This window comes from Aulostomus chinensis, chromosome 9 (genome assembly GCF_037954235.1).
Source record: "Aulostomus chinensis isolate RoL2024-O1b breed Wild chromosome 9, RoL_Achi_v1.0, whole genome shotgun sequence".
NCBI lineage: Eukaryota > Metazoa > Chordata > Actinopteri > Syngnathiformes > Aulostomidae > Aulostomus > Aulostomus chinensis.
This window is the reverse complement of record NC_141328.1, coordinates 11,905,506-11,926,442: the sequence shown is the minus strand read 5'-3', so window position 1 is coordinate 11,926,442 and position 20,937 is coordinate 11,905,506. Positions and strand designations below refer to the sequence as shown.

Here is a 20,937-nt window from a genome sequence, read left to right as displayed (position 1 = left end):
CGTCTTCTCTTCTCCTTTGACTCACCAGTCTTGTCTCTTGCCATCATCTCTCACTGTGATGCAGACACGGGGACTCTCATCAGGCCTGTGAAGCAACCCAACCCAGTGACGTCACAACTTACATTACTGCAAGCTGGCAGCGTTCTCACCATGAAAGATAAAACGGTGGTTTCCCTTTAATCTTGCACCTAATTTGTTCCTTATGTCCAATTGACCTGATTCAAATACAGTTTGTAATGTTTTTACTGTAATGTTCTTGACTTGCTTGAAAAAAGATAAGCTTTTTTGATTTCCGTTTTCAGTTTTTATTTGTATTTGATATTCTCTGTGATGAATCTGCTTATGTATGATAATTAAAATAAAAAAATATTTACGTATTTAATGTTGTTTTTCGTTGGGAGATTTGTATAAGCTAATGAGGGTGTGTGCATATGCTACTTCCGTATGTGACCCAGTTTTGCTCCAACTAAAGAGCAGTGTTACCCCACTTGAAACCAATATAGGACCCAGGTACAATCCCATGTATATAACCCATCTTTTAACCCATGTAGGCCCCATGTTGTATTCATATTGAACTTTGAGCTGGGACTGAGATGGGTCTTGTATATGTTGCCCAGCTGGGGCTCATGCAAAACCATGTGTAATACTGCATGAAACTCATATTGGTAATTGGTGTAGGGCCAATATAGGACCCATGTGTAACCCATCTTCTAACCCATGTAGCCCCCATGTTGTATCCACATAGAAATTTAAGCTGGGACTGAGAAGGGTCTTGTATATGTTACCCAGCTGGGTCCCACCCAATACCCAGTGTAATCCTACATGAAACCCATGTGGGTAGTTGGTATGGGGCCATTATGGAACCCGCGGACAATCCCACAAAGGACCCATTTTAGATTCCCACGTGGGACCCACTTTTTAGCCCATTTGTGCCCCACAAGGGCCCCATATACAAATGTTGGCTGGGTAGTGGTGGTTTTCCCCCTTTGAAGAGGATTGCCACACCTCAACCTGGTGGCTGGCAGGAAAGTTTTATTAGTCTTTGTCCTGTCCCATCTCAGAACAGAGGTAGGAAGAAAATGGTGGTCGTCAGCACATGGGCTCTGAATCCCAACAATATCACGCAGACTCTGAAACGCCAGTATGTCTGGGTCAGATTTGTGCATGTGTATTTAAATTATTGATTTGAACTAAAGGACTTCTACTCCTCACACAGAATCATGAGACACACAGAGAATCATGAATTTTGATATAAAACCATACATTACGCTACTACATAATCCCCCCTTTGAGGACTCTCGTCCTCACATCTACGAGGGGAATGAATGATGTAGGATGCCTATATGTGAATATGGATGGATTTGTATGACCGTGTATCCCTCCAACAGGCACATGATAGTACATGGAAACACGCATGTATGATGTGTATACATGAATACATCAGATCAACATATTAGATCAAGTGTAAATGTGATTACATAAAACATATCAGATCAAGTGCATATATGAATACATGAAATACATGAGCCATGAATATGTTTTCAGTCTCTGTCCATCCTTCCTGATGGAGGCGAAAAAACCTTGCGGCTGTTGTATCCAGGAAAAACTCCTCCATCAGCCCCCTCCTGCCGGGCGGCCCATCACAGCAGATGGATCAGACACAGAATATATTGATAAACATGGTGATATGACTATTTGCTGCAAAATTCACTCTAGATATCATCAAAATACCCTTCATCTAATCAAGATATAATCACAATGTATGCATACACAGAAAACTATAAGAATTATAAAAATTAAAATAAAAACAAATGACAAATGAACGACAACTACCAAACAAGATGAGTGATAAATGGATATGCTGTCCACAGTCTCTTGTTTGTGTGGTTGTATGGTAGAGCGTGTGGTGTGATTACTTGGCGTGTGCTCTTCAGGACATAAGAAGTGGTGTTGACCATCCCTCACATCTTCTCATTGTCCTCTGGACTATCCTCGTAGTCACCAGGATCAGGGAACAAATCTGGCTTGTCTGCCCTTGTGCCAGGAGCATTCTGCACACTGAATGCTCTGGAGTCAGCACACTTAGCAATTGAGCTCCTTGCATGTCCACTACAAGATCCAGCTTTTTGTCCATCGCTCACACACCATCTCCTCAGGATAGGCAGAGGACATGACCAAACACCCTTCAGGCAGAAGCCGCAGCCCTGGGAAAAACAAACACGGAGCTCCAGGACAAGTATAACGAAATTGATGCATACTCCAGACGGTGGTACCTACAAGTGGCGGGGATACCGGAGAAGACAGGGGAGGACATCGAGAAAGTCGTCATTGACCTGTTTGGCCAAATCTCCCCCGACATCGCAAACCAGTTGGCTCTCACGGTGGACATCGTGCACAGAGTGGGTCCGCGCTCTGGACACAAGCGCTCCAGCCACCACGTCCCAGTACACTTTATGTCAAGATCCCATCGGGATAAAGTCTGGAGGGTTGCCATAACCACAGAGTGCATCAAAGGAAAAGGAATAAAGATCATCGAGGACCTGACACGAGAAGCCAAGGAATCCAGGAACAAGCTGTGGCCGCAGGTAGAGAAGGCCAGGAAAGAGGGGATGAAAGCCGGCTTCAGAGCAGCACATGCCTTCATCGATGGGAAAAGAGTCACAGCCAAGGACATGTAAGACGTTTTCTTTGCAGTATATTTTTTAGATTTTTCTTCCTTTCTCTCTCTGGAACAGTTCCGGCAGACTAGCTACCCGCATCGTCTGTTCTTGGCTATGTCTGTTCTTTGAGAGAGTTGCAACATTTTGTGTTTTTCCTTTCTTGCTCTCTCTCTGGAATCTTTTTCAAAGATTCGTTTGCCGGGTGAAAAATGTAATTTAATTTTGTTTTCTGTTTGTTTCCTCCGAGAGGAATGTGGAGAGGTAATGTTTAAGTTTAAACGCAGTCTGATCTGCTGCAGTAGCTGTCACAGTAGCATCTGCTCTTAACCCGGAGAGGTCTGAGTAGGTGCGAGCTTTGTTTTTTTGTTTTGTTTTCCTGTTTCTCTCGTTTGTCGATTAATGTCAATTTGTATATGTTTTTTTTCAAGTCAGGGATTTCTTTTTCTTCTTTAAATACAAGAAGTCTAAAAGACAACACAAAACATAAGGCTATTGTTCCATTCTGTAAAGGACTCAAAGCACATTGTTTTTTTCTCCAAGAGACTCATTCATGTTAAGAGGAACATTAGACTTTGGAAGAACCAATGGGGGACTCCTTAAAATCACCAATGACCTTCGGTCGGCAGCTGACTCCGGACTATTATCCATTCTCATCCTTCTTGATCTGAGCGCGGCTTTTGACACCATTTCTCACTCCATCCTCCTCGACCGACTTGCCTCCATTGGACTATCAGACATACCCCTGGACTGGTTCCACTCATATCTCTCTGACCGCACTCAATTCATTCAGTTAAAATCTTTCACATCCGATCCCTCCCCCCTCTCCTCTGGTGTTCCCCAGGGCTCTGTCCTTGGCCCTATCCTTTTCATCATATACCTCCTCCCACTTGGACTGATATTCCGTAAGCATAACATCTACTTTCACTGTTACGCGGACGACACCCAGCTCTAAGTTTCCTCCAAACCCTCCTCCACCCTCCCACCCTCCTCCCTCTGTGCCTGTTTACAGGAAATCAAATCCTGGTTCACCTCAAACTTCCTCAAACTTAACAGTGATAAAACAGAAGTAGTCCTCATTTCATCCAAATCCACACTCAACAAGCATCCCAGTTTCACCCTCACCATTGACAACACCTCCGTTTCCCCTTCCCCTCAGGTTAAGAGTCTGGGTGTCGTCTTCGACTCCACCTTATCATTCCATACCTACATCAACAACACCATCTGGTCCGCCTACTTCCACCTCCGGAATATCAACCGTCTCCGCCCATCCCTCACTCCCAACAGCGCTGCAATCCTGGTCCACTCTCGCGTCACCTCCCGTCTGGATTATTGTAACTCACTTCTTTTTGGTCTCCCACACAAACTCCTCCATAAGCTTCAATTGGTCCAGAACGCAACTGCCCGAATCATCTCCAGAACCCCTGTCATCAGTCACATCACCCCCGTTCTACATCAACTCCACTGGCTTCCCATTAAACACCGCATTGACTACAAGATCCTCCTCCATACAATCAAAACCATCCATAACCTCGCCCCTTCATACCTGTCAGACCTTCTCCACACCAACATTCCCACCCGGTCTCTCAGGTCTTCCTCCTCCATCAGCCTCAACGTCCCCTCCTTCCGTCTGACCTCCATGGGGGCTAGAGCCTTCAGTTGCTCTGGCCCTCGCCTCTGGAACTCCCTCCCTCCTGACATCAGAAACACTGACTCCGTTGATACCTTCAAAAAACATCTCAAAACTCACCTTTTTAGACAGGCGTATGGCTGAATGCCCTCTTCTGTGCTCTGCTCGAGACTTGTGTTGTTGTTCCTTTAAATTGTGCATGTTTTATTGTTTTTGAAACTGTTGTACGGCGACCTTGAGTGCCTTGTAAGGCTCCTTATAAATAAAATGTATTATTATTATTATTATTATTATTACAAAATCATCTTTTTTCATGGCAGTAATAGATCTGGAGGTGTGGCCATATGTTTTTACAGGTTTCCTGGAACATTAACAACATTTAAATGTGACAAAAACGGCCACTGGATCGCTGCTGTGGTAAATTTAGAAGGTGTGAGATGATGAGCTGTTGATCATGTTCTGTTCATGTCACTACCATATCAGGAGTTGATTGTGTATAAGTACATGACGTGACTGTATGAATTATCAGATGAAGACACAACAAAGCTGGTCGAGCTACAAACTAATCTGGACTCCATATTCACTAAAAAAGCACAAGGAACGTATGTAAGATCCAGAGCTAAATGGATGGAGCAGGGTGAGGAAAACACTTCCTACTTTTTTGGTCTTGAAAAGAAGAGACAAAAGAGAAACAGTATTAACAGCCTGATCATAAATAATAGTGAATGTTTTTCGGATACAAAAATCATTTCTGAAGAGAATTATACTCATCATCCACTCATCCAATGCTAACTTCTTTCTGGACAGCATTCAACATAATACCCCTCAGACAGATTCTGAATTCAAAGAAATATGACTCAGAATTCAAGATAAAAGAGTTAGACACAGCTTTAAAACAATTGGGACCAAATAAAGCACCTGGCCAAGATGGTTTGACCTCAAACTTCTTCAAATTTTTCTGGGAGTCAATAAAAGATCTGTTATTCAATGCTCTGAAAGAATGTATCGAAAATAATGATTTAATGCCAACCATGAAACAAGGGATCATCACTCTGTTACCTAGACCTGGGAAAGACAAAAGGCACATAGATAACTTTAGACTGATCACACTGTTAATTGAAGACTATAAATTATTCACTACTGTTAGAGCCAACAGGTTGAAAATGGGAATAGTGCAAATAATCAGTGAAAGTCAATGAGGCTTGATGAAAGAGAGATCCATTCATAACAATATCAGACTGGTGTTATACATATTAAACTATAAGTATGTCATTGAAGACAAAGGGTTTATATTCTTCCTAGATTTTTGTAAGGCCTTTGACTCAGTGGCACACTCAGTTATTTTGAAACCTCTGAAACATTTTGGATTTGGTTCCAAGTTTATGAAGACAACTGAGATGACTTACAGTGGAATAAACTGCTCTGTCTCCCTCTCTCAAGGCACGACTAAAAGGTTTGAGGTGAAACTAGGAATACGTCAAGGCTGCCCCTGCTCTCCCTCACTGTTCCTTTTAGTGGCAGAACTTCTGGCTATTTACATTAACAACAGTCCAGGAATCGAGATGTTAAATGTTTTAGGTCATCACCTGTCAATCACTCAACTGGCAGATGATACAGCTGTCTTCACCAAACAATCAGAGCAGATCCCAATAATAATCACACAAATGGATTAGTTTTCAAAAGCATCCGGGTTACACTTGAATTTTTAAAAAAATGCGAGTTAATGTCAATTCATGATCACCCACTGACTGAACTGTATAATATTCCTGAAAGAAATGAAATAAAATATCTGGGAGTAATAATAACAAAAGACATTTATCTAAAAATTATATTAAACCAAATGGTAAGCCTGCACTGGAAATTCTGCAACCAATGTTTTTTCCTTTTTTTTGTGTGTGTTTTTTTTTCTTTTCTCCTCTCTGTTGCTGTTGTTACTTTTTCTTTGTTTGTTTGTTTTTTGTTTTTTTTCCTGCTATTGCTGTTGTTGTTTTTGTCTCCCCCCTCCCCCGTGTCTTCCCTGTCCTGTCCCTGTTCTCTCTTTCTATCCACTCCTGAGCCTCAGTCCGGTAGCTTTATCAATGAAGCAATACCATTCCTAATAAAATTAAGCACAAATGGTGATAGGAGGAGTTTGTCAGATTCAGAAAAAAAATGAAATAACAAAAGACATAAAAAAAAACCAGAGAACAAATGAACTTTGAATCTGTAATCAAGAAATGTTAATCCATTCTTCTTTCACAGTTACAAAGGGATCTGTCCATTTTCGGAAGAGTTCTGATCTCTAAAGTTGAAATATTGTCTAGATTAATTTATCCAGCCTATTCATTAGCTGTGTCAAATAATCAGATTGAATCCACCAATCAGACTATTCTCAACTTTGTATGGAAAAACAAACATCATTATATCAAGAGAAACGATGTTGTTAAAACAGCTGAAGATGGAAGTTTAAATGTACCGGTAATTGATTTTGAAGCTATGAATGGCATGATCAAACTAAAACAGCTTCAACAGTTTATCTGTAATTGTAATGCTGTCTGGTTCAATATACCCTCGAAAATATTCAGTAAATGTTGTGGCATTGAATTTCTCTACTGACCATATGGTAGTTGGAGTTGATTTCAATGTAACCCCTGATGAATGGATGGACAGATGGCCTTCAAGACTCTCAAGGGAACACAGAAATCCTATCATGGAAAATTTCATTGACAATAACAATTTGATAGACATCTGGAGAACCTTGAACAAAGATATCAGACAATTTACCTGGCACAAACCTAATGGGCAAATTAGATCACGTATTGATTACTGGTTGGTATCAAATTCAATTTCACAATATGTTACAGAGACAACGATGTCCAATTGTCCTTTAAGTGATAATTGCACTATTAATCTGAGGCTAAAAAACAGAGACCAAAAAAATAAATAAATTTAAAGATTATTGGAAATTTAATTCCCAGTTGCTAAGGAATGTGGAGTACTGTAATTCTATTAAAAAACTAATTTTGGATATTAAAAATGATGAAGCTATTAAGTCACCGATATCTAAATGGGAATATCTACAGTTTAGCATTAGGAAATCCTCAATTGTATTTAGTAAAAAGCTAAACAAGCAAAGGAAAGAAGAAGAAACAAATGTGGTGAAAGAACTTATGAATCTTTATAGCAAGTGAAACTGGACTGAGGAAGAAAAAGAAAACATTAATAACCTGCAATCCAAACTGGATGTGATGTATTTGTATAAAGCCAAGGGTGCTTATGTGAGACCTAGAGCCAGGTGGATAGAAGAGGGAGAACAAAAACACAGCCTATTTTTCAATTTAGAAAAACGCAGACAAGAATACAACTCAGTTTGTAGTTGAATAATTAATGGGGAGGAATGCACAGATCCTAAACATATATCAAACGAAGTCTTCACATTTTACAGTAACCTTTACAAATCTTCCTCTTCAGAACAAATTGTCAAATCCTTTTTTGACAAAATAAGTAATCTGATTCCAATAATTGATGATAACTTTAAAGACATTTGTGATGAAGACTCGATATATATACATATATATATATATATATACATACATATATATATACATACATATACATACATACATACATATATACATACATATATACATACATACATACATATATACTTACATACACACATATATATACACATACATACACACATATACATATATACATACATATACATATATATATACATATATATACATATACATATATATATACATACATACATACCTACACACACACACACACACACACATATATATATATATATATATATATATATATATATATATATATATGCGCCTTTTGGTGTTGGATTTTTCAGGTGAGATAAGCATGAGACAAGGCAAAACATCCACACTTCCAGGTTTTTCAAGTTCCTGAAAGAATTGAGGACATTTTGGGCTCAGGGGAGAAAGCCTTGTGCCAGGGAGCGAGCAGCCCTATCTAGCTCAGTGAAAAGACTGTTTAAACAGTGGAGTCGTGTACAGGAAAAGGAGGGATCGTGGTACTGAGTTATCAAAGATCCACGTCATGGTGAAGTGTGGCAGTTACTCGTGCCTGGTTGTCTAACAGACCAAGTCTTAGAGAGTGGACACAACCACATGGGACATCAGGGCATAGAAGGCACTGTGAAACTGCTCAGAGGGACATGTTTCTGGGTTGGGCTTCATGAAGATGTTGAGAGCTGGGTTAAAAACTGTGAGCGGTGCATTTTGACAAAGATGCCTCAGCCAAAAATCCAGGCTCCTGTTAAAGCATTTCTAGCCTACCGACCCCTTGGAGTGGTGGCTTTTGATTTCACAGTTTTAGAACCAGCTTCAGATGGCCATGAGTATGTCCTCGTGGTGACTGATGTTGACAAAGTTCACACAGGCATATACTACCAAGGCTCAAAAGCAGATACAACAGCTAAAGTTCATGAAGTACGGTGTCCCTGAGAGGGTGCATTCTGACCAGAGCAGGAATTTCGAGAGTGAAGATTACTTCACTCTCAAAATTCCTGCAGAGCTGTGCAAACTCTATGGGGTAAAAAAGACACAGACAACTCTATACAGGCCACAAGGAAATGCTCAGTGTGAAAGATACAACCGCACCTCCATGACTTGTTGAGGACACTCCCTCCAGCGAAGAAAAAGTGTAGGCCAGAGCATCTTCCTGAATTAGTGTGTGCCTATAACGTTACCCCACATTCCACTACAGGGTACTCGCCCTATTTTTGCTTTTTGGTACACAGCCACATCTCCCAGTTGATGCACTGTTAGGGCATGAGTGTATGTCAGACTGTAAACAGGACTGGTTGTCTGTTCATCAGGAGAGACTCCAACAGGCACATGAGAGAGGCAGAGAGTACTCAGAGCAGAAAGCAGCTGAGAGAATTGCGCTGCAAAATGAGAAGGTGTATTCTCCTCCTATAGACATTGGTCAGGTTGTTTTCCTACATCACAGACCCTCAGGAGAAATAAGATTCAAGATGCATGAAGTCCAACAGTCTACAAGGTAGTTGACATTCAAGGAACTACACACACTGTTGAACCTCTGGAAGGAGGTCCCGTCAAAAAAAGAGTTCATAGGTCAGAGTTGAGACCTTGTGCGAAACCAGTTCCCAAACCCAGAACCAAAACCAGGTCACTGGCCAGTACACAGCCTGTAGTTGAGGATGTGCCTCCTGAGTCCAGATTTTGTTGTTGTTGAAGAAGTCCTGCCTCCTCAGTTAATGCAGATGCCAAAGCTGCCATGCGTCCCCGACAGCGTTACTTTACCTGTAACAGCACCTTTGGATGATAGTGGCAGCAAGGAACCTGAGGGAGGTGGCATGAGAGCTGAAGACGTGGCGTGGCGTGAGGGCGAAGGCCTGACGTGACTAGAGACAGACTAAGAACATAATTAAACAAGACAGCAAAACCAGCGACAGCGACCCAACCACCTAACAGAGGAAAACACACGTGTTAATTACGAGAGGGGAAGCAAGACACAGGTGGTGCAATGAACCAGGAGAGACACATGAGGTAATCACAGGAGGGAGGTCAGGAAGACAGGACATGCCTACAAAATAAAACAGGAACCACAAGACAGGGATCGTGACAGTGGGATAAGAGACGCACTAACAGGCATTGCTAGTAGAGCTGAAAGTAAAATCTATGCACCTACACCACTATTAGGCGAAGCAAGCGGGCAAATGCAGGGTCTCATTCAAACCCCTTTAACTTGCCAAAGTCAGCCTGCTCAGTCAGCACCGACATGGTTTCCATACATATATGTATGTATATGTATCAATGTATGTATATGTATGTGTATATATCCATCCATCGTCATCTTCTGCTTATTCCTTACTCGTATGGGTCGCGGGAGGGCTGGAGCCTATCCCAGCAGCTACGGGCGAGAGGTGGGGTACACCCTGGACAGGTCGCCAGTCCATCACAGGGCCAACATACAGAGACAAACAACCATTCACACTCACATTCATACCTACGGTTAATTTAGAGAATCCAATCAGCCTAGACCCCAAATGGCATGTCTTTGGACGGTGGGCGGAAGCCCGAGCACCCGGAGAGAACCCACGCAGGCACGGGGAGAACATGCAAACTCCACACAGAAAGATCCTGCACCCAAGCTGGGACTCGAGCCCGGAACCTTCTTGCTGTGAGGCCACAGTGATAACCACTGCACCACCCTGCAGCCCTATGTGTACATACATATATATATATATATATATATATATATATATATATATATATATATATATGCATACATATATAAATACATGTCAAGTCAAGTCAATTTTTTTTATATAGCGCCAAATCACAACAAAAGTTATCTCATGACACTTTACAGGTAGAGCAGGTCGAATACCACACTCCTTCAATGAATTTACACCCAACAATTCTCCACGAGCAAGCACATCCTGCAACAGCGGTGATGAAAACCATTGTTTTAACAGGCAGGAACGTCGAGCAGACCCAGACTCAATGGGACAGATAATGGAGGATGACAGATATGCAGAAGGAAAGAGTGGGACAGAGATAAAGAGAGAGAGAAAGAGAAGAGACTGATGGACAGACCAGGACGTGAGCAGGTGGAGCTACGGGTGGCAGCTTGAGCCTCTTCAGGTCTGCAGCCTCCAGCAGCAGCACCTGGGATCTGAGATGAGGGGAGCCCGAATGCTCCGGAGAAGAAGACGAGTTAGTAATACGTATGAGTATGATTTATGTTTGACACATATAGGAGTACAGAGAGGGAAGAGAGGAGGAGAGAGAAGCCCAGTGCACCATGGGAGATCCCCCCAGCAGCCCTAGCCTATAGCAGCATGTCTAAGGGCTAGCCTAAGCAGCCCTAACTATAAGCCTGATCAAAAAGGAAGGTCTTTAGTCTGCTCTTAAAGGTCGAGAGGGTGTCTGCATCCCGGACCGAAACTGGGAGACAGTTCCGCAGGAGGGGAGCCTGATAGCTGAAGGCTCTGGCTCCCAGTCTAATTTTAGAAACTCTAGGAACCACCAGTAACCCTGCATCCTGGGAGTGAAGAGTTCTAGCTGGATAATTGGGGACTATGAGCTCTGTCAGGTATGAAGGAACCTGACTGTTGAGGACTTTGTATGTTGGAAGGAGAATTTTGAATTCTATTCTAAATTTGACAGGGAGCTAATGCAGAGAAGCCAGTACAGGAGAGACATGGTCTCTTTGACTAGTTCTCGTCAACACGCGGGCAGCAGCATTTTGGACCAGCTGGAGAGTCTTTAGAGACCTACTAGGAGGGAATTGCAGTAATCCAGCCTGGAAGTGACAAAGGCATGGACTAGTTTTTCTGCATCGTTTTGAGACAGGATGTGTCTGATCTTAGCAATGTTTCGTAAATCAAAGAAAGCAGTCCTAGAAATTTGCTTAATGTGGGAGTTAAAGGACAGATCCTGATCGAAGAGAAATCCTAGGTTCCTTACAGTCGTGCTGGGGGCCAAGGTAATGCCTTCTAGGGTACCTATCTCATTAGATAGGGTGTCTCTATGATGTTTTGGGCCCAGGACAATGACTTCAGTGTTATCAGAGTTTAATCAAAGGAAATTATGGTTCATCCAAGTTTTTATCTCCTTAAGACAGAACTCCAGTTCAGTCAGCTGATTCATTTCATGAGGATTCATTGATAAGTACAGCTGTGTGTCGTCAGTATAGCAGTGAAAATTAATTGAGTGTTTCCTCATAATGTGACGGAGAGGAAGCAAATAAAGGTTGAAGAGGATTGGTCCAAGCACAGAGCCTTGTGGAACACCATAAGTGACTACAGTGGTTTCCTAGGGGTTATCATTAATTAGTACGAACTGAGATCCTCCTAGTAAATATGACCTGAACCAGTTTAGTGCAATTCTTTTCATGTCAATGACATGTTCCAATCTCTGTCGAAGGATATGGTGGTCAATGGTATCAAAAGCTGCACTAAGATCTAATAAGACCAGCACAGAGACCAGTCCCTCATCTGATGCTAGTAGGAGGTCATTGGTAACTTTCACTTGTGCTGTTTCTGTGCTATGATGAATCCTGAAACCTGACTGGAAATCCTCTAATAGGCTGTTGCTGTGGAGAAAGTCACAGAGCTGTTTAGCAACTGCTTTCTCCAGAATTTTGGAGAGAAATGGAAGATGTGATGTTCGTCTGTAGTTGGCCAAAACTTCTGGATCCAGGGTAGCTTTTTTGAGAAGGGGTCTAATTACTGCCACTTTAAAGGACTGTGGAACATAACAAGATAACAGCAACACATTGATCATATCCAAGAGAAAGGTGCTAACGAGGGGTAGAGAGTCCTTAAGTAGCTTAGTTGGGATGGGGTCTGGAAGACAGGTGGAAGATTTAGAGGAGGAAATTATTGAACTGACCTCATGAAGGCTAACGGTAGAAAAACTGTCAAAGTGTATGTCTGGTTCTATAGCTGCCTCTAAGGCTTCTGAAGTTATACAGTAGGTGCCATGTTGTCAGCTGATGGCAAGAGGAGGTGAATTTTCTCTCTCATAAGGACAATTTTGTCATTAAAGAAGTCCATGAAATCTTTGCTGCCCAGGGAAACAGGAATTGCTGGGTTCACTCGAGCTGTGGCTCTCTGTCAGACTGGCTACAGTAGTGAAGAGGAACCTGGGGTTGTTCTTCTGCTCCTTGATTAGTGCCGAGTTGTATGCTGCTCTAGCTATATGAAGGGCTTTCTTAGAACTTTTAAGGCTGTCTTGCCAGATTATTTGAGACTCCTCCAGTTTGGAGGAGTGCCATATTCTCTCGAACTTCTGTGTTTTTTTGCTTAAGCTGTCTGGTTTCTGAATTGTACCAAGGTGCTTTTTTATGGGGCAATTGAGATCAAAGTTGTTGTTAAGGTGCCTGTTGCACTATCGATAAAATTATCAATTTGGGAGGGACTAAGGTTGACAACAGTGTCCTCTGTAACAATGGGACTTGAATCGCTTCCTTAAATTTAGCTACAGCCTGATCTGACAAACATCTGGAAACCACCGTTTTCCTGAGTGGAGTGTAGCTGATTAGTGCAAATTCAAAAGTGATTAATTGATGGTCTGATAAAAGTGCGTTTTGTGGAAATACAACTACATTTTCAGCTTCAATTCCATATGTTAGGACGAGGTTGAGGGTGTGGCTGTGTTGGTGTGTCGGTTCATGAACAGACTGATGGAAACCAATTGTGGTATACACACACACACACACACACACACACTCACACACACACATATATATACATACATACATACATATATAATGTATGTACAGTATATATGTGTGTAGCTTCAATTCCATATGTTAGGACGAGGTTGAGGGTGTGGCTGTGATGGTGTGTCAGTTCATGAACAGACTGATGGAAACCAATTGTCAAGTCAAGTCCATTTTATTTGTATAGTGCCAAATCACAACAAAAGTTATCTCATGACACTTTACAGGTAGAGCACGTCTAGAACCACACTCCTTCAATGAATTTACACCCAACAATTCTCCATGAGCAAGCACATCCTGCAACAGCGGCGACGAAAACCTTCCTTTTAACAGGCAGGAACGTCGAGCAGACCCAGGCTCAATGGGGGACGGCCTTCTGCTTTGACCGGTTGGGAGGAAGAGAGCAGGAGAGCGGGGCAGAGACAAAGACAGATTATGTAGGAAGACATTTATGCAGAAGGAAAGAGTGGGACGGAGATAAAGAGAGAGAAAAGGAAGAGACTGATGGACAGACGGGGACGTGAGCAGGTGGAGCTACGGGTGGCAGCTTGAGCCTCTTCAGGTCTGCAGCCTCCTCCAGCAGCAGTACCACACACACACACACACACACACACACACACACACACACACACACATATATATATATATATATATATATATATATATACACAAACACACACACACATACATACATATATATATACACATACATATATATACACACATATATACATATATAATGTATGTATATATGTGAATTAGGACGAGGTTGAGGGTGTGGCTGTGATGGTGTGTCGGTTCATGAACAGACTGATGGAAACCAGTTGTGGTACACACATATACCATCATGGGCCCTATAAATTCCGCGATCGCGGAATTTGGCAATAAAAACGGAATTAATTTTTAATGCGGAATATCGCGGAAATGCTGTTTTCATGAGACAGAGGAACATAAACCTGGGGAATCGTTCCTGGGGGTCGCTAATCAGTGTGACACAACCTGCCCTCCGTCCCTTTCCATACAAAATGGAAACATGGCGCTCCCCCGTCTGCTAAAAATCTACGCAATACGATGCTAATGCCTACGTACAGAGCTGAGTAGTACCCCGGTGACTGCTATGTGTCAGGTGACGTGTTATTTTGTACATTTTGTCAACACTGTTGACTGGAAGCGGAAAAATACGTGTGGTGACCAGCTGTTGTCTAAAAGTCATACAAAAAACTAAGAAAAGCATCGCGGTAACGCTGGCCAGCAGAACACGATGATGATGATACAGCAATAAAGCATTGAGGAAAAGTGCAATATTGTGTTGCCTCAATTAATGTAAGTTCATTCCTAGTTAATAAGTGTGCATTTTATTCATAAACATGACATTCGTCTGCACCAACCGCCGCCTGCATTGCCCCCCGCCCCCGTTACACCGGCCTGCGCTCCCCTCCCATGAACCAGTCTGCCATCCAGTCTCCCATCAAGCTGGCGTGCTCTGCCTGCCTCCCTTACCCGAAGCTTCCTTCTTCGGCAGTTATTAACATTTCCATGTTTCCCACATTTTATATTGTAAACGGTTTTCTCCTCTGTAACAACATCTACTGCCTGTCTTTCCGTCCTGGGTGAGAGATCCCTCCTCTGTTGCTCACCCTGAGGTTTCTCAGATTTTTCCCTGTTAAAAGGGTTTTCTATGGAGTTTTTCCCCAGTCGATGTTAGGGTGTCAGGGCAGAGGTATGTTGTTATGATGCTATGTAAAGCCCTTTGAGACAAACTGTGAAAATGGGCTATACAAATAAAATTGCCTTGCTTTGCCATGCCATTATTTAAACACAGTTTTGGGCCAAATGTAAGCACAAGGTAAAAAATGGAATTCTATAAATTAAAATGGACAAAACAGAATTTGGGAAAAAAAATGTTATTTGGGAAAAAATAAAATGGAATTTATAGGGCCCTATATTTATATATGTGTGTATACTATTTGCTTTACAAATGTATGACATTAAACATAGAAAACTGAGAGTAGTTACATTGTTTTCAGACCTGAGCCACATAGCAACACCATTTTAGATGTTTGTGGAAGTTGCCATTTATTATTCCTTGATAGAATAAAGACCTTTGAAAAACAGTCATCATTCAGTATACAATTTTCAAACATGTGGGGAGGCCAAAAGCCCTTTTCGGTGAATTATGTCTTGCATGTGTCAAACCAATCCGTCCATTAAAAGTTAAAATAATTTAGCTTATTTTGTCCGTGAAAATCCAAATGTCTTTTTAAATTGCTTCTCTCTAATATCTTAACTTTTTTTAACAATTTTTCCAGAAATATCTAAATTGATTACTTTGTGTATCTGTGTTTTAACTGCTAATTTATGTTTTCAAACATATTTTCTTGTAGTAACTGGTGCAACAATGATTTTATAACCTGCTGATTGACATCATTGTGTCTAAAAAGCATGACAAAAACACCACAAGAGGGCGCCACTGCCCTAAAGACATAAACAAACAGAAAAGGTCCGTCGTCTGGTGGAGCTACAGCTTAAACAATGACACAAGAGAAACAATTGGCTTGATGTTCAATAATATAGTTAAGGTTCAATTCAAACACAGAATACTTTAAGGGTGAAGGTAAGATTAACATCCTCCCTTGGGTTTAAGTTGCAAAACTCCTGATAAGAAACTGATGGGACTTTACGTCACCAACTCCAGCATGTTTAAACATGCTGCAGTTTGTGACTGACTCTGCAAGTTCATGTTTCTCTTGTGTAGTGTATTTTGGATGGAGTACTACATTTTATATTTATGAAAAAATGTGCACAATATCTGAGCGTATCTATCTTTATCTGAGAACTATGGGTATATCAAAACTAAAAGTGCAGCCTTTTACAGATCTGACACCAGACTGGCCAGGAGAATCTCAGGCCTTCTGTAAACATTTGAAACCAGTAATAACAGGCTAAACCCTTCAATCTTATTCCACCCAGTTCCTTGGTCATAGTTCAAGCATTAAGCAGTTTCAGTCCAAAGTTACATCTTCAGGCAGCTCCACCACCACAGGCGCACAATCACCCAAGTCCACATCAAAATCCCAGCAAAACTTCTTGGTTAGGTGCACTTTGAACTTCTCAGCTCTCTTACGGAGCATAACATCAACTTCAGGTCCACTGGCAAACTGGAAAAAGTCCTGCAAGAAATGTGATGTTTAAATTTACATGTGAAAATCAATGGCACATTATTGTTTATTTTGGCTTTCCTGACCTTTCCATGTCTGCCACTCAAACTGTTGTGATCAAATAGAATAGCTCAAGAACTCTATTTGATCAGAAGAACATAATCACAACTGTGATAAACGTTTTTTCCGCAACTCTTTTTCCCATGTTGTCATTCATGTGTACTGTATTTTGTATAACTCCTTTGAGACTTGGTGGTAGTGAATTTTTAAATAAAGATATTACAGCTAATCTAGACAGCAAATTACAAAGCTTGAAAGCAACTTAAAAGTTGTCCATTTGAAATCTGAAAAATCTCAAGGAATATCTGCCGATATATATCGTGAGCTTTAGGAATTCACATCAAGGAACGATAGCTCAAGGCTGGTGGAAAACAAACAATATATACTTTTTTTTTAATTACACCACCAAAAAGTGGCACCAAAAGTGTGTTGAGTGGAGAAAACAGTCAGTTGGAACCAACAAATTCCTCTGAGACTACTGAATGTATATCTACCTGCAGCGTAGAGGTGAGGAAGTTGTTATGAGACACAATATCCACAAAGAAGTCAGGAGGGATTTCTCCAAGCTGGTGGTACAGCACAACGATGAGCCCTAAATAGAGATCCTTATATTTCTGGATGGCAGCTTCAGATCTACACAGCAGGGCCAGAAGACGTTTCCAGTGCTCAAAGCCTTCATAGACATTTCCAATAAGGAAACACACAAAGGCAAATTGCAGCTCACCTGAGGATGGACATTTGACATTGACGTACAGCGTATACATTTTAATTTCAATGATAATGAACAACACTACATCTTCCATTGACAGAAGATATAAAACTGCTGACCAAGCAGGTTGAGAGGCTGCAGCTCATGGTTCTTCTTCAGCACAACCTCGAGGGTGTAGCTTTGATCCATGCTCCACTGAGTGATCTCAGCTGGAGAAGCCCCCGGAGGGTAGGTCTTCTCTGGGATATTTGAGAAACGCAACTCTGTCCCCTCCCTCAGCTTCATCCGAGGGAGCCTTTCAAGTCCCTCTTTCATACTCTGGCAGGCTGTGTCATTCCTTGGATGCGCTGATCTGTCCTTAGTGTGTCTGAACTGAACCTCGGGAACAACATCACTATAGGCACAAATGCGACCTGAGAGGGGCTGCAAGTTGTTGGCCACTTGCTCATTCAGATGACCAGTGAGAGCCACCCATTTCCTCATCACCTCATAGGGATAGGGCCCCAGGTATGGGTCCAGATCTTGCAGGTTTGCGCGGATCTTGTTCATCTCTTCTTCATTGTGAGAAGTTGAGAAGTCCAGAACCTCTTCTTTGGGGTCCCAGTTTGCAAGCAGGATGTCTCTAGGTTTAAGTGTGAGGAAGAGGCTTGTCTTTGGACCAACTTCTCCTCCACAGCTTGGCGAGTTGACAGAACAGTAGTTGAGGAAATGCAGGCCTGGAGGGATCATCTTCACTCCCCTGAAAAGGGGACCAACTTTCCAGACCTTGCAGTCAATCCCAAGCTCAGTCCCCTGAGGAACCCCCAGCAGCACCAGAGTGGCTCCCTCCTCAAACAGCCTCCTGGCAACTTCAGGGTCCATGTCCACGCTGCTACTGCTGCTTGCCATGTATGAATTTTCAGCTGGGCTTGTATTGACCTACTGAGATTAAATAGACAGGGGGGAAAAAAGTTAACTCTATTCCTTTCTTTTCAGATTTTCACATTCGGAATTTTATGGTTTGGTCCTCAGCTGTGCACATAACGTGCACAGCTGAGGACAGCTGTTAACGTCACCGTTGTACGAACATTTTCAATCCATCGTCAAATATTTAAACCCACCAGTTCAAAACAGACCATTTTTTTATTATTAAAGTTACCGCGTAAAATACCTTTCGCCTCGCACGGAAAACGTTGACGATTCCGTGTTGCAACGACTTGCTCCGGACACGAACAACACTTGTAGAACAGAGTACTTCCGCTGCAATGTACGAGGACTACGGTGGCCGAGAGTCGCAAACGAGCTGTAGTTTGAGAGAACACATGCAAACAGTGTAAATGTCAGCACATATAAAGCAGATGAACTTAATCATATCAACAACAGATGAGCAGCATAAAGGAAGTGCGCTGCAACGACCCAAAAGAAGTATACAGGGGGAAAACGTCGCCAAAAATACACCCAGAGTAGAACCGCTGTAAATTCAAGAACCGGTGTGGAGCAGAGATTTATAAATCGAAACAGACAAGAGACCAGAAAAGCGTGCAGGACACTGGACGTTGTTGCATTGAATTGTATTGAATTATGCCTGCCTGCCGAACTTGCATCCTGTGTGGCCGCGCACAGCTGCAGCGAAATTGACATGTAACGATTATTGCTAATTTAAAATAACTTCAGCCTGAATCAGCTTTTCATCTTAACCTGCCAGAAATGTAAGGTAGGATGTGCACTATTCGGCAAAACAGATTTTGGCCTTGCATGATCCCAGCAAAGTTTATTTTCTTAGGATTAAAAAATGAGTTCTGTTCTCAGATAATGTTTTGGGCTGTTCTGACTCGAAACTAAAAAAAAAATTGTTTAATTTCTTTAAAAAAAAATCATATTGACAAATTTTATGTTTAGCTGTATGGGTTTCTTAAAAAGTCCGTAGTGAAACCCATGGCAGGTTGTTGTAGTAGACTGGTGAATGAACAAATGCATGAGGGGAAAAAAAAAAAGACAATGTCAGACATTGTCTGATTATTGTGCAGTGAATCATCCTGTTAATGCAGACAGCTGACAAAATACTTGTGCACTATCACTCATTTAAAGCTATTCTAGGTTTAGGTAATTAGTTTGTGGTATTAATATATTTGACATCTGATGTACTGTAGTTTGTCCCCATTCATTACAACGTGACTAACACCCTTTACTATCATAACCTGCTGTGCTCTGTAGACTAAATGGCTTCAATACTGCCTATTAAACTGACACCTACATGGAGGTTTCATGCTACAGATCAGCTGACATTCCTCATACATTCCTGCTTTTGATGTTTTTGCCTCTCAGATGTTCAGATGTTAACAGTCAAGCATCAAGTTAGAATATGAAAATCACCTTTACCCCGTCTGTGTAACATACATCATTAGTCATGAGCCAGGAATGTAAGGAGCCAACTGGTATCAGATCAAACAAATACAATGTGCAACTCAACACTTGTGGCTCTGGGAGCAGTTTTGAATATTGATATTTGCCACACACATAATGCATTCAGTCTACATTAAACTGGTCAAGAAGTCATGATTTGGACTTGCTCAGGTGGTCGAGTGGTTCGAGCGTACGTCTTCCATATTTCCTGCCTGTCATCGTTGTCATCGTCATCTTGCGCTTATCTGGTTGGTCTGGGTCGCGGGGGCAGCAGCCTCAGCAAGGAAGCCCAGATTCTCCTCTCCCCAGCCACTTCCACCAGCTCTTCTGGTGGAATCCTGAGGCGTTTCCAGGCCGGCCAAGAGATATAATTCCTCTAGCGTGTCGGATGTCGGCCTTGAGTCCTCCTCCCAGTTGGGCATGCCTGGAAGACCTCCCGAGGGAGGCATCCAGGAGGAATCCTTACCAGATGCCCGAACCACCTCAACTGACTCCTCTCGACATGAAGGACCAGCAGCTGCTCTGAGCACCTCCCAAATGACTGAGCTTCTTGCCCTATCTGAAGTGTACCATTATTACAATCAACCTGTAAGAATTGTGACTGTTTGTGATAGCTGTATCAGGCAATTGAGTGTGTAATTACATTTCACCCTGAGCTCGATCCCTTGGTGACAATAAACCTGAGTCTGAGTTTGAGTCTGAGTCTCTAAGGGAGACCCCAGCCACCCTGTGGAGGAAACTCATTTCGGCCACTTGCATTCGCGATCTTGTTCTTTTGGTTATTACCCAAAGCTCATGATCATAGGTGATGGTTGGAACGTAGATTGACCGGTAAATCGAATGCCTCGCCTTTTGACTAAGCTCCCTCTTTACCACAACAGACTGGTTTAGCACCTGCATCACTGCAGATGCCACCTCAATCCGCCTGTCAATCTCCTGCTTGATCCTACCCTCACCTGTGAACAAGACCCCGAGATACTTAAACTCCTCCACCTGAGGCAAGACCTTCCCCCCCAACCCCAAAGGTGGGCAAACCACCCTTTTTTCCAGGATGTCCTAAATAGTCTCTAAAGAGCCTCCAGCTAGTCCAGAACGCTGCAGCGAGGGTTTTGACAGGAG

At 42.2% G+C, this 20,937-nt stretch overlaps 1 protein-coding gene across 1 annotated transcript; it reads right to left on the bottom strand.

The window, feature by feature from the left end:
• Window positions 1-15,550: 15,550 nt before the first annotated feature.
• Window positions 15,551-18,715, bottom strand: aar2 (AAR2 splicing factor). Its single transcript, XM_086212646.1, has 4 exons — window positions 18,587-18,715; window positions 17,556-18,357; window positions 17,222-17,451; window positions 15,551-16,679 (listed from the first exon to the last, which is right to left on the bottom strand). The coding sequence occupies exons 2-4, from the start codon at window positions 18,322-18,324 to the stop codon at window positions 16,512-16,514; spliced, it is 1,167 nt and encodes a 388-aa protein (XP_086068772.1). The 5' UTR covers window positions 18,325-18,357; window positions 18,587-18,715; the 3' UTR covers window positions 15,551-16,511.
• Window positions 18,716-20,937: the final 2,222 nt, after the last annotated feature.

Excerpts from the sequence above, each read along its gene's own strand:
- aar2 (XM_086212646.1), bottom strand. The coding sequence starts at position 18,324 with ATGGCAAGCAGCAGTAGCAGCGTGGACATGGACCCTGAAGTTGCCAGG. Across the intron at positions 17,452-17,555 it reads GCAGCCTCTCAACCTGCTTG|GTGAGCTGCAATTTGCCTTT; the intron begins GTCAGCAGTTTT and ends GTCCATCCTCAG. Across the intron at positions 16,680-17,221 it reads TCCTCACCTCTACGCTGCAG|GACTTTTTCCAGTTTGCCAG; the intron begins GTAGATATACAT and ends CATTTCTTGCAG.